The sequence below is a fragment of the Nipponia nippon genome, unplaced genomic scaffold, assembly GCF_047370975.1.
Source record: "Nipponia nippon isolate SJK-2023a ecotype South Korea unplaced genomic scaffold, ASM4737097v1 scaffold_1, whole genome shotgun sequence".
Lineage (NCBI taxonomy): Eukaryota > Metazoa > Chordata > Aves > Pelecaniformes > Threskiornithidae > Nipponia > Nipponia nippon.
The window spans coordinates 145,874,396-145,888,035 of record NW_028262290.1 but is presented as its reverse complement, the minus strand read 5'-3'; the positions used below and the strand labels follow the sequence as shown (position 1 = coordinate 145,888,035).

Sequence of the window (13,640 nt, the reverse complement as noted above, 5' to 3'; positions counted from 1 at the left end):
AGGTTTCTGCAGTCTACTGCATTGCATAAATATATCATTTCTTTTAAAAAACCCACATTTCTATTTAATTGATTTTCTCTAATTATTGATTAGTAAAGCCACCAAGGGCTTTGTGTTATAATTTTTTTGAAAGTGCTATGTGTTCACTTTCAGAATGTCTCCTGTGCAATGAAGTAGTCAAATATAATTTTTATAAGACAGTTTTCTTGTATGGAAATATTTCTATTCACTTGCCCATTTCCTGTCCTGAAACTACTTTGTTTCTCTTAAAATTCTTCTTTAAATGAGGTTTGTCTATTAAATATATGTGTATATCTTTAAACTATATAATGATTTTCACATTTTTAGGATTAATCTCTATTTCTTTTTACTACTGCTGAGTTTTGTTTGATTTTCTGACTGTCATTAAATTCTGAGAAGATAGATATTTTCACAGAACTGCCCACCACACTACTTCTGATCGGCTACAGTTCTTTTCAAAACTACCAGACTGTATTTTGTATGTTTGCCTTTCTCTTATGACCATTGAATTCTTATCCCCTCCAGCCCTGGCCCCCAACATTACTTTCTGGACTTCACATTTATTTACAATACCCTTATCTCAATTACACTGCATCATTTTATATATTGGAGTCAACATACTGGTCTTCCGTTCTATTACATAATTTCTAGATATATCACATAGTAGTAACGTCATCTTGATAACAGCTATGTACAAATTTAACTTCAGGCATGTATCCAAGTCCTTTCAGGGCTGGGACCCCACATTACCGAGGCTTGAATTATAAAGCATGTGAAATATTCATTCCCATACTTAATTTGCTTTGCATCAGAACATAGGCTAGCTTTCTAGTCTTCATTCTCCAAGATTCCCTGGATATTGTCATTCATCAGTTGGCTACTTAATCTTTTCAGGCCTATCCTGAAGAATTTATCATAGATTTTTGAAACTAAAAGATTTAGAACAAGTGGTTCTGTTTGTAACCAAGTTTTTGATACTGAAGTAAAATTGGAAAAGTTACAATGCAAAAGTATACAGAAAATACAATACTTGCAAAAACAAACAAGCAGCACCCCCACCCTTTTCTACTGTGCATACCATAAAGGAATTGCTGATATTAATGACATCTTTCATATTTTGTATTAAAATTCTTTGACTTCATTCTTAAATTCCCTCAGAATCACAGTGTATGCCATATGCTTTGTGTTACTTATTACAACTAAATTTAAGACTTTGTTCCAACACCATCTCTTTTGGCATGATAGTCAGCAACAATGCTGGTTCAATCATAGAATCATAGAATACCAGGTTGGAAGGGATCTCAAGGATCGTCTAGTCCAACCTTTCTAGTATAATCTAGACGAGATGGCCCAGCACCATGTCCAGTTGAGTCTTAAACATGTTCAGCGTAGCGGAGTCAACCACTTCCCTGGGGAGATTATTCCAATGATTGACTGTTCTCATTGTGAAAAATTTTCCTCTCGTGTCCAATCGGAATCTCCCTGGGAGTAACTTGTACCCATTACCCCTTGTCCTCAGGAGCAGCTCTCAGGCTGGTATCTCTACATAACATCCTGTAGTCAATAATAATCCAAAGAAGGTATTTAAGGTTTTTTAAAGCGTTTTCAACACAATTCGTTTATTATTCCACAATACTATAAAATAAATTTCCTGGTTTGCTTATGGGTTAACATTTCCAGATAGTATATTTATCACTGACGCCTATCATAGTCTCACTTTCTTTCTACTTAATTTCCCTTGGATTTCTATTAATTTTGAAGATGAACCTTGGTTTGCGAAAGTCTTGCATACAAAAAAACCTTTTTTTTCATGTATGTCCCTTTATACTTGCTGATATATAATTGTTTTCTCTGCATAAAACTCTTGTCCCACTGATGTAAATGTACATTTTCCATTGATCTGAATGGGCCTAAGATCCCAAACTAAGTCTGTTGCAATATATGATGTAGCATTTTCTTCTCTAATAACTCACAGAAAGGAGTAGAATACTTAAAGGGACTGTCTAATCTGCTAAGATTAGATTAGAAGCTCTGGGTCTTGAAATAATTTTTTCATTCATACAATTTCCTTTACCAGAAATTCTACTTCCCTTGGTCAGTTGCCTAAATGAAAGTTTCAGAACTGGTCAGAACCTTCAAAAAGTACTATAAAATGTCATAAATATGACTGTTTCAGGCCATATCTTGGATGTAGAATTTTTTCTGTAGAAGGTGCGTAGACCCACTGGTTTTTGTAAATAATTTTCAGTATGACAAAAGTAATAGTTTCCAATAGTTACGCTGCAAGCTTTTCATTGCATTTAATGTGTGATACATCATAAATATGCAGAAGTGAACCTGTCGTTCTCAGTTAGTCTGCATTGCTTTGCATATATGTTTTACTCTTCATAGACAGAAATTAAATAGCGGAAAAGTTATTTTTAAAGCATAAAACCAGGTAAGATTGAGAAAGAGATGTTTTCAAATATAATGCTAGAGAAAGAAGCAAACATCTCCAAGCTCATGTGAACAGAATTTTTTTTAATATATATATTTTAGGCAATACAGAAAATTAACTTAGAAAATATGAGATCAAGGCTCAAATTTTGAACATATTTTATAATGACTAGATTAAGTTTTGCTGCTGACACACTGAAATTAGTCAAGTTTTGTGTGGATCATAAAATCAAGCCATTTATGTTTAATACTTTCTGACTTTCTTATCTATAAAGAGAAGAATTTCAATCAAATGAACTACTTAGAAGTCTCAAGTATAAGCAGAACTCTTTCCAAGTTTCAGACAAACTCTTTACAGGTTTTGATCTTCCTCATGAATAGTGAGTATGAGATAAATGGAACTAGAGGCAAATGACGGGACATTTTGAACAGAGGTGTCTTCTGCATATACAGTAAAACTGTTTAGGACTATTTCAGTCTAAGACAACCTTCATTTGATGGGCATGGTGCGGTTACCACACAATCAGTTCATTTCAAAGGCTTTTTAAGAAATCACTCCTCTTCACCAAGATTATCTTCTTGAGAGAGCTAGTTATTAAACACATGTATAAATATGAACTTGCAAAATGAGACCACTGAGGACAAAAATCTAATGTAAAATGATTGCATATACTACTTTACAGGCAGAAACTCAATAAAATTTTACATCTTCCATAAATATAAAGGCACTGATATAATCTCTTAGGCAAGTTACTAGATCAGTATCTCCAACAAACGGATGGAGTAAGAATTCCAAGTGTGGCATCAGTACTGGAGATGCTCCAAATGCTGGAGAGCAAAGTGGCCATTTTATGCCCAGATCATTAGAGAGCTCTTGGACTTATTTACCTGGGTAAAGTTAGATAGCCAACAAACATTCCTGTTGCCAAGTTAGACAGACCTTCCTGAGTTAATAGCAAAATAATTAACGAAATAATAGCCTGAATGTTGTTTTTACACACAGTAATTCCAAAATTCGTTACCCTAGATTCGAGGCTGGCATACAACTTAGACCACTCTGCATTTTTTCACACTTCCTTTCAACTCCATTAACTCACAGAATGGAATAAAATAGTTTTAGGGACTTTCTGATCTGTTAGACCCCAATTGAAAAAAGGGATATTCCACACTGTAGGATGCCATGCTCGGCAATAAAAGCTGGTGAAAAGAGGAGGAAGAAGGGGGGACATTCAGAGTTATGGCATTTACCTTCCTAAGTAACCATTATGGGTGATGGAGCCCTGCTTTCCTGGGGATGAATGAACACCTGCCTGACAATGGGAAATAGTGAATGAATTCCTTGTTTTGGTTTGCTCGCGTGTGCAGATTTTGCTTTACTTATTAAACTGTATTTATTTCAAGCCATGAGTTTTCTCATTTCTACTATTCTGATTCGCTCCCCCATCCCATGGAGTGGTGTAGTGAGCAAGCTGCTCTGTGGTGCTTAGTTGCCAGCTAGGGTTAAACCACAACACTTGATCGCAAATCAAATGTTGAAATAACTTTATATACTAATACCTCCTTTTTCTGTTCACTAGGCCTTTCCCCCCCCAGATCAGTTCTTCAATTCTGGAAATCCATTCCCAAATTTACTCTGAAAATGTTAAGCCATTCCTGCCTTGATAATTTTCTAAAGTCTTTATAAATTTTCCTTTGCTAATTTTCCAAAGGCTAAAAGTACCACTTTACCTCCCACGACACCTCCATTTATGCACAATATCCCTCTCCATGTAAATAATGTATATAGATATTTTGTTAGCTCTATTTCTAACTACTCTTTTAAAATTATTACTAATTTTATTAGTAATTAGAATTATTGGCAACTATTAATGTTTAAACATCCATTTTGTGTTTGACACGGATGTTAGAAACTGAGATAACACTCATTTTTGCCTTAACACTTAAAGACTATGAAAATTGGAAAAATACCATTTCAAAGTAATGCATGGTTCAACTTTCTGGAAAATCCACTTTTTCAGCATGTTGTTCCTGTAGCAGATATACCATTTCAAAGTAATGCATGGTTCAACTTTCTGGAAAATCCACTTTTTCAACATGTTGTTCCTGTAGCAGATTCTGATAGATGTGTTCTGAAAGATGTCTTATGAAACTACAAGTTACCATTTTAGCAAAGACTATAAAAGATGTATCAAAACTAGAAAACTTTTTAATCCAGGTTTGCAGAGAAATGTTCAAACTCAAATCACTACAATGTGCTGTAGTGTTTTGGAAAATAAAGGCTTACTTTTCTCCATTCTCTAGTCAGTGACAAAGCCTTCTGTCACACATCCTTCCGTTTGCAGTACTTTGAAAGCCAATTGTTACTGTATTTATACACATTTTCTCCATAAAATCACAAACCATTACATAATTGTATGCTACTTAGGGTGAATATCACATAAGACATATTCTAAATCAGACACTACATTCACTGTCAACTTCATCCGAATCTCCCAGAGTACTTATTTACTTACAGAAATCATTTTTTTCCCACAACAAGATACCTGTTTTCTTATGATTTCAAGGAAATAAGATAGGCCCTGACTCTTCTACAACATGCTTGTTTTTTCTCAGGAAATATTTGTGATCATCTTTATTCATTGTAGGAGTATTATCTTGGTGCTACCTAGAAATAAAATTCTGCATTCCTGCTAATAACACACCTCCACATACCTTGCAGTTTTTATTCCTTCTGCTTAGGACAGGACTAGAAATCCTAGCTTTCTGTCCTGGCAGCTGAAGAAATGAACTCTTTATAAAAATATAATGACCAGATGGCTCTTGCAATGTATGATCAGTAGCTGGTCCAGTGCCCATTTTTGTAGTACTGCTAGTTCTGAGGTTCCAGTCAAAATCATCATTTTTATCTTGCTTCCATCCACAAAGATCAAACTCAAAATTACAATGCCCAATAGATGTACCTGAAAGACAATTGCACACACACAAAGAGATTTTTTTTCAAGAAGTTGATTAGGTACATATACTACAACCTAGTACTCAAATCCATAAAAAAAAAAATGCTTCAATATAAAAAATAATATCCAGGTATCTCATTAAACAGAGCATTTTTAATCTTCTAAGATATAATAATAGGATAGGATAAAACTGCATACATATGAGGTAGGTCTCTGTAGTCTTGTTATTACAGTCAACAGAGTCTTTGGTATAAAAGTAACCAAATATAGCAATCTATTTTAGGTCAAGCTGAATAGCTCTTTAGGGTTTTACAAGCAGAGGTCAACTGGTGCCCTCCATAGGGCATCCAAGACATCTACAGAAAACTAGCCTCTTTTTGGAAGAGCATGTTAAGGTCAGGTGAAAACAATAACAGATGCCTATATTTAGGGAACAGAAACCCTTTCAAATGAATGTATGGAGCACCATAATGACACAGCCTCTGTACAGACACATACAGGTAAAACGTAAATGTAGATGTGCTAACTTTGAGCTGAATCACACCCATAGTTAGTTTATTTTTGCATGTTTACAGAAGATTTCACACATGTATTTTCTCAGCCAATATGCAAACATAGATGATTATCTACATTTCTCCTTCAACTGTATTTAATGCCTAGAGAAAGAGACAGATTTCATAATTTTGGTTGATTTTTTTATGAAACAACATGCATGCACTTTACTGATTTTCCAATCCTGAACTTCAAAATAGCCAACAAGGCGAGTCAACTGTCCATGTAAATTAAGGTTAAGTCAATCACACCACTCCAGAAGTTTAAGCTGTGTATATTTTTTCCTCTATGCATCTGTAATTTTATTCTAATGATTACCAAGTAAGAATAAACTTGCTGAAATAAGCTGGAATTTCGGCAGAGCCTTCAAGAGACTTTTGGCTGTGTCCTGAATATTCTTACTATTATTGTTGGAAAGGAAAGTGCTTTGAAGATAGATTTGGAAACCATATGGATCATTTCATCTGACAATATAAGAAGTGACAAAAGCTCTCTTGTAAAAAATAAACAGAACCTGAGCCTCTTCTGGGGTCTGATAAAGTTCAGCCATTTAAAAGTAGCTTTATTTAATTGGCAGCTGGTCAGAAGCCTCAGTAATGAGGCCAAGGAGCTAAAATCCATGGAGTCTACAGATGGACCAAAACACTACAGACAGCTACCTCTAAAATTTCAGGCTGAAATCAGATGAAAGATTTCTTCCTTTTGTTCTTCTTTGTGGAGGTCGTAAGAGTGAAAAGGAAGTTAGAAACTTTTTCTTAAAAATATGGATTATTCAGCCAGAATAGCTTCACTGTCTTTTACCTTTGTCTGCAAATATGATGCCATCTAAAATAACAATTAAAAAAACCCCAAACCCGATGTGCCAAATGATATGACTATCATTTATGCAAAAAACAGATTGTAGTTTACCTCAACTGGATGTAACTGCCCATAGAATTTGTCACTCCTCATCTTTTGCAATACAATCATTTAGTTACTTAATATTTCAGGATCCTAGTTAAAGAAATTCCTTCAATTACTTACAAATGCCTTCTCTAGTCAATAAAATCCATGCATGCAACTGACCATTTTATTTTAAAGGAATGTTTTCAAGAATGAAGACCTTAAGGCATGAGCATTGAACATCCCTGCTAACACTGTATATATTGCATGTTACCTAATTTAGATGTCCTTGTAGGATCTCTATAGTCAACGAAGAAAAATACTCATATCTATAGGACAATTTATCTAATCTAACTTGAACAATCAATTTTAAATAACATGAACTTCAGTCTGGAAGTGAGTCATTCCACTGATGAAAAAGAGAACTTAGGCAGCCTGCTTGGAAGCTCAAGTTACAACAGATGACTGCGCAGTTGCATATTAAATCTTTGGTAGTAGACACTTCTATGAAGAACTGTGAACTCTTAGCAATGAAGTACAAAAGCAAAGCTAATCCTTTTGTCTGTGGAACAGTGACACAGGGCTGCTGAATTAGTCTACTGGATGAGAGCTTAATAATTTAAGAAAAACACTTAACAGTAGGTATATGAATCGTATTATATTGATCACAAAAGATCTAATGGATCTTTGTAATAAAGTAATTAAATGGAGCAAAATTTAAACTATTTTAAGTCATATTATTCCCAACAGCTATGCCTAGATGAACAAGAATACAGAGCCTGATCCTGCAGGCTGAATAACCACTAGTGGTTAGAATACATTTGATGCCCTCCTGGAGCTCATCTTTCAATTTATTTTTTAATGAAAGGAGCCTAGTTCATATGCTTGAGCACACTCTACAATGCAAACCAAATCACAAGAAATAGGAATAACTGAGAGTTTTGCTTCAGAAGCACACTGATGAGCTAAACCAAACATTAACCAAGCTCAGACAAAACCAAACATCTACCAAGTAGAGCCACCTGCACTAGCACTAATCCATATTTCAGACTGGAAAAACACTACTGTCCCACAGCCTTTTTCACAAAATTTAATTTACTAGATCTCATAAAACACCATTTCTACCTCAAGGAGGCATGCCCAACTCAATTTAACCAGAGCTGCCTCAGAGACCTTCCTCTGATACACTGATAACCTCAAGCAGAATAAGGTAAACCCCGGCAGTTTCTGAACAAGGTTGAAGGAGTGCTACCACCCGTTACCTCTCCAGCACTGTTGTGGTTTATTTTGTTCTCATATACTTGTAGTAAGAAAATAGCACTAGTGACATTATACTTAAAAAAACCTCTAAGCATGGATGATTCATTTAGTATCTAACAGAATAATTTCTAAAGATTTGACAAATCAGTATTCCTGTTAAAACGTGTACTTGACTTATTTTATGACACTGACATCACACAGCTAGCTAAAAAGAGCCCTCTACAAAGCAAACAAAACCAAGGCACAGATCTCGCAATAGTAATTTAACAGCTTTATGAGGCATAGTTTATATCTCAGCAGCACTGGCTTTGTCTAGACATTGCTAATTAGACTTGGTGAGTATCATCGTGTGATATAGTCCTGTTAACATTCTGGAGTTTCAGGAATATAACAGAGACTAGGGACTAGTTTCTTTCAACATGGTGCAGAAAGATTTCATTAACTAAGATATGATGACTCTTCGTGCACATAGCAGACCACATGTACAGTTAAAACTAGCGATCCAGGAAGGCCTACTGCTAAAAGGTACTTTGAAGATGTCTGGAAGCTGCACAGTTTTCATGTTTTTTAAACACAATTGCCATGCCTCGGCAAAACTGCCCATTTTTTGTTTCCTGTACTTAGATCTATCGTGCTTTGCCCTGCTAAAGCCTTCCCCAGGCTTCTGAGCTTGAGGTTTTCAAGCTACCATTCTATGGTTCAGCAGTGAGGAAACAACTCTTCTCTGATGGCTGCAAGGAATGAAAAAAAAATTCACAAAGAGTGGAAATATGTGTTTCCTATCATTACGTTCTCTTTGAAGGCAGCGGGCCTCATGAAAAAGCTGGGAAAACAGAACTAGCATTTTTCTGTTAGGTATATTTTCAGCAAGTTATGTATTTCTACTTTATTAAATATACTATATTATAATATAATATAATATAATATAATATAATATAATATAATATAATAATATATTAAATATATAAGGGAGAGGCAGCACCAATAAAAGAAACCCCAAATTCTCTAGCACAGAGTGGAAATTTAAGGCAGCATACCTATTTCAAAACTGAAAAAATAAAAGGAAAAAAAGGAAAGCAAAAATTAGTCTAAGTCCTGATATTGTTATTGAAAATGTTATTGAATAAAGCACTCCCAGACCTAGCAAAGAAAGTCATATTGGTCACCAAGCATTTTACAGCAAAATTAGAGACTGTGAAATGGGATTAATTTTTTATCTGAGGTAAAATCCATGTTGATATAGAAGTTTCACCTCAGTAATGACCCCTGTGCTCTTAAGGCTCCATAATACTTCATTGTAAAGTTTCCTGTTAAAATGCAGTCAGGAAAGTTCTTTTTTTTTTTTTTTTACTTATTTTTAACTTAAAGTAATAAGTAAAAAAAGCACTTTACAGGAAAGCATTTTCTTTGCGGACTGTTTCAGTTCATCTCTTTTCTAATGGGGAATCAGAATTAAATACTTACTTTAGGGGGTTGCACAACTAAATCCCATCAGCCTGTTTGAACCATTTTGCCCCTAATGCTTCAGTCTTTACTTGTCTGATGGTGTTTTGTGGGAAATACAGACAATCCAGAAAACTCAAAAAAGTCACAGAAAACCAGCTTCTAAATATTTCAGAAAATAAAAGCCAAAATATAAGAATATTTTTCAACAGAGTAATTCCAACTTGATATACTCCTCATTTTTAGTTGCAGAAGATCGGAACGGTTTCCCATATAGCTTAGTGACATGCTATTCCTGGTTTGGAAATCACTGCAAAGTTTAATAGCATGAAAATAATTTGCAAAACACAGTCCCTTTGCTGTGTACTTTAGCTTCATAGGATCAGCATACCTTTGCTTCATAGGATTGTATTCACTGAGAATTTGAGAAACCGTATTCATAATCTCAATAAAAATGAGGCAATGGTTCATATGGTACCAAACAATGCAGATTTGATTGTGTGAGCATTTGCCATAATTCTACTAGAAAAAAGAAAATGTTAGTACTATATATGGCGATCCATTTCTCCAGAGGAGAACCTATTTGATACGAAACATCATTCTTTGAATCCGATACTACAGATGCTGTATCTTGATACCTCTTGTAAAACCAAAATTGTACAGTATTCAGATTAAAATGATTTGCTAAGAGACCTGACAATCCTTGAAATACCAAAAGAGATAGGTCCCTCGTATACCAAAGGTATTACACTTGAAGTATTTTTTTCAGCCTTAATACATTCTTTTCATATGGAAAGCAGGAGATTTTTATTCTGCTTTTAAAGACAGCTGCTTTCCTGAGAAATTCACTAACAGCTCTTTTTATTTTCTATCATATGATTTCAAATTAAATAGTAGTAATTTAAAATTCTTAAAAGCCAAGGAATAGAATTAAATTAATACCTTCTTGTTTGCTTTCTTAGCTGATGAGCTATCAAAAGTATTCAAGTAATAACAATTCACAGCTGGCACAGTTATTTATGATAATTATATAAAAAAACCTACCATACTTACTGCAAATAGTAGGGCTCTCATCTGAGTTATCTGCACAGTCATTCACAAAATCACACAGATTATCCTTTGGGATGCAGTACTTGTTGGCACATGTGAATTCCTCTGATGTGCAAGGTCTGCCTGGGATGAGCAAAGGGGAACAATCTTCAAAGGTAATATCATCCACTGCCACATCTCCCATGTAACTGACACCACGTTTTGCCCTGAAAACAACCTAATAAAAATTACAGAGATATTACAGTAAGACACTGTTAAGATATATAAAACTTATACATGCAACATGAATAGAACAGAGACTATGATGGTCCTTGAAAATCTTGGAATATGAAGTGGTCCGTTCTTACTGTCGAAGCAGTCCTATGAAAGCTTGTACTACTGCTTGTACAGATCTGTCACTATAGTTATTGAAGGACTATCTTCTAACAATAACCAAGTACAAAAAAAAAGGGAAAGAAAATGAGCAACACAGATATTAGTCCCCACTTGTCCTGAATTAATAGCAAGGGTTCCACCTACTTCTGCAAAGTAAGCATGAAACTGAGTCATTCATCAGTTATTCCCATGAATGTAAAAAGAATGTTAGTTTCATAAAAAGCCATCCAAGACAGAATTACCAGGGAATGTAACATATTTTTAAATATGTTCCTGGTTGTCTCTGTTTTTTTAATAAGGATACAACGAAGCATGGTGTACCCATGACTAAGTATCTCTAAGAGGTTTAGGAATCAGCTCATATTTCAAAGCAAACATCATGCTCAACACTCTTTTTTGTCAAAAATCAGATGTAATACTACTACACACTAAGGAGAAGGAAGTGGAATAGTTTCACCTGAGTTGGATTCAAGGGTAGAAAGGATTCTCTGTCTTAAAAATGGATATCCATCTGAGATTGAAGCAGAGTGAGAAATCTCCAAAAACTTCTGTCCAGCTCAGGTAACCAATTACATAGCCAAAAAAGATTACTTTTGCTATTCAGAATGGGAGGTACAGTATGTGTATGGGGCGAAAAGGGAAATGAGAAAGTGAAGAATGCATAATATAAAAAAGTACCTAAGGCCAGCTGTCTAGGAAGCATATAATATAGGAATACACACCTGAAAATTTGAACGAATTCCTAAGAACACTTCTGCTCTGTTCCACTGGGGACCTTGGCTGCCACTTTGAGTCCACAGTCTAGAAGTCCTGTTACCGGTTTTACAGAGTACCTAAAAAGGAAATAATTCTAGGTCACAAAAAAATCTTTTCATTACCAACTCACTTTAGGTCCCTTAAGGTACAACTTATCTCTATACCACCATTAAATATCATAGAATCACAGAATCATACAGTATCTGGAGTTGGAAGGCACTCAAAAGGATCATCAAGTCCAAGTCCCTGCTCCTCGCAGGACTACCTAAAACTAAACCATATGACTAAGAGTGTCATCCAGATGCTCCTTGAACTCTGACAGGCTTGGTGCCATGATCAATTCCCTGGGGAGTCTGTTCCAGTGACCGACCATCCTCTCAGTGAAGAACCTTTCCTAATGTCCTATCTGACCCAAAGGGATTTGCCAGTGTAAATGACTATTCTAAGAAAATAATGCTTTAAGATTTTCTGATCTCCTCATAAACATACTCAGTCCAGAGCCTTACCTGGACTAACTTATCCCATTAATTTATTAAGAGTGGCTAGCCACAAATAAAAATTGTTCATTAATGAGTTGGGATCCATTTGTAAAACATGGAGATAGCATTAACAGCAAGAGTTACTGAAAAACATATTAGTTCATGGGATAGATTTTCTTGTCCTGATTCTTATGAAACATTTTTTCTTCTACAAATAAAAACTTGTTGTTTTCTTCTAAAGACCAAAATTTCATCTGTTTGGGCAATGGAAGATTCATAAATACCCTTACCCCTGTAAATAGTCTTTGAATTGGGGAAAGCTGACACTTTTTGACATGAGAACAAAGTCCTAAATACGCTTTGCTCCAACCTCTTGGGCATCCAGCTTCAACTGAGGTAACAATAACAACAAGATGTGTGTTCGATGAAGTGCATCAAGCTGTGTCTCTAGCCAGTACTTGCAGAGCTAAGCATCAGTTCACCAGTTGCCTGAACCACTACTGCTTTCAAGGATTTATTGCTACTGTGTGTAATCTTCTTAGGGCAGCCCAGGCATTTTTCATCTTAATGAAAAAAAAAGGTTTTTTTTGAAAATTTATGCAGTCCCATGAGTGTCTATGATATTCCATAACAGGTAAGTTCTGCCAAGCAAACAGCAGATCCTCACACGGAAGAGCTTTGGTTCCAGGGGAACAAAAGAAACAGGCATAATATATTAAATTGAATAGAAAAACAAAGTGACACCTGGCTTTATAGACAAGCACTGCCCCCAGAAGACATGAATTTTAAGGGGGAAAAAAATTGGAGAGTAAAAGAGATTACAGATATTATTTGAGAGAATAAAGGGTGCTGAATAAGAAAAGGTTTTTCTTACACTCAAGTACAAACTATATCTTTATATGAATATTGATATGTATGTGACTATATAGGTACATACACACATGTTTTTACGCACACTGTAAATTACTTACTAAATTATAAAACCAAGTCCTTCATCAGAAATTAATATTTTCTATTATATCATGCTAAAGGTTATAATTTTAGAGTTAAATATAGCCATAAATTTATGTGCTATTGAAATCCAAGGCTTCCCTGTACCCTAATGCACTTTGAAGCCCTATGCATTTTGACTACATTGCAAGTTATTGAAAAAGCACATTTAATACTTCGGTAGAGTTACCCATGCCAAGTCAGAGGACAGAAACCAGACAAAAATGGTTCCAACAAATATTCAAACTGAGGTTCCACAATAAAGAGACAGCTAATAAATGTTTAAGAAAGTCATAGAAACACAGGAAGACAGTCATTCATGCAAACAGCAGGAAAGTCTTCAGCATGTCCTACATGACTTGATGGCATGGATGCAGACTAACATGCAAAAATCCAAACTTGTGAATTAAATAAAAATGTGGTAGTCTTGGAGGAAGAGATG

The 13,640-nt window shown here is 35.1% G+C and overlaps 1 protein-coding gene across 1 annotated transcript in view; it reads right to left on the bottom strand.

The window, feature by feature from the left end:
* The window catches only part of MALRD1 (MAM and LDL receptor class A domain containing 1), a 286,614-nt gene that overhangs the window by 164,859 nt on the left and 108,115 nt on the right, over positions 1-13,640 (bottom strand). The window contains exons 23-25 of the mRNA XM_087760128.1: positions 11,696-11,806; positions 10,602-10,815; positions 5,170-5,417 (exon numbers count right to left, since the gene is read on the bottom strand). Coding sequence (XP_087616254.1) covers positions 5,170-5,417; positions 10,602-10,815; positions 11,696-11,806 — 573 coding nt within the window. The remainder of the gene's footprint in view (positions 1-5,169; positions 5,418-10,601; positions 10,816-11,695; positions 11,807-13,640) is intronic.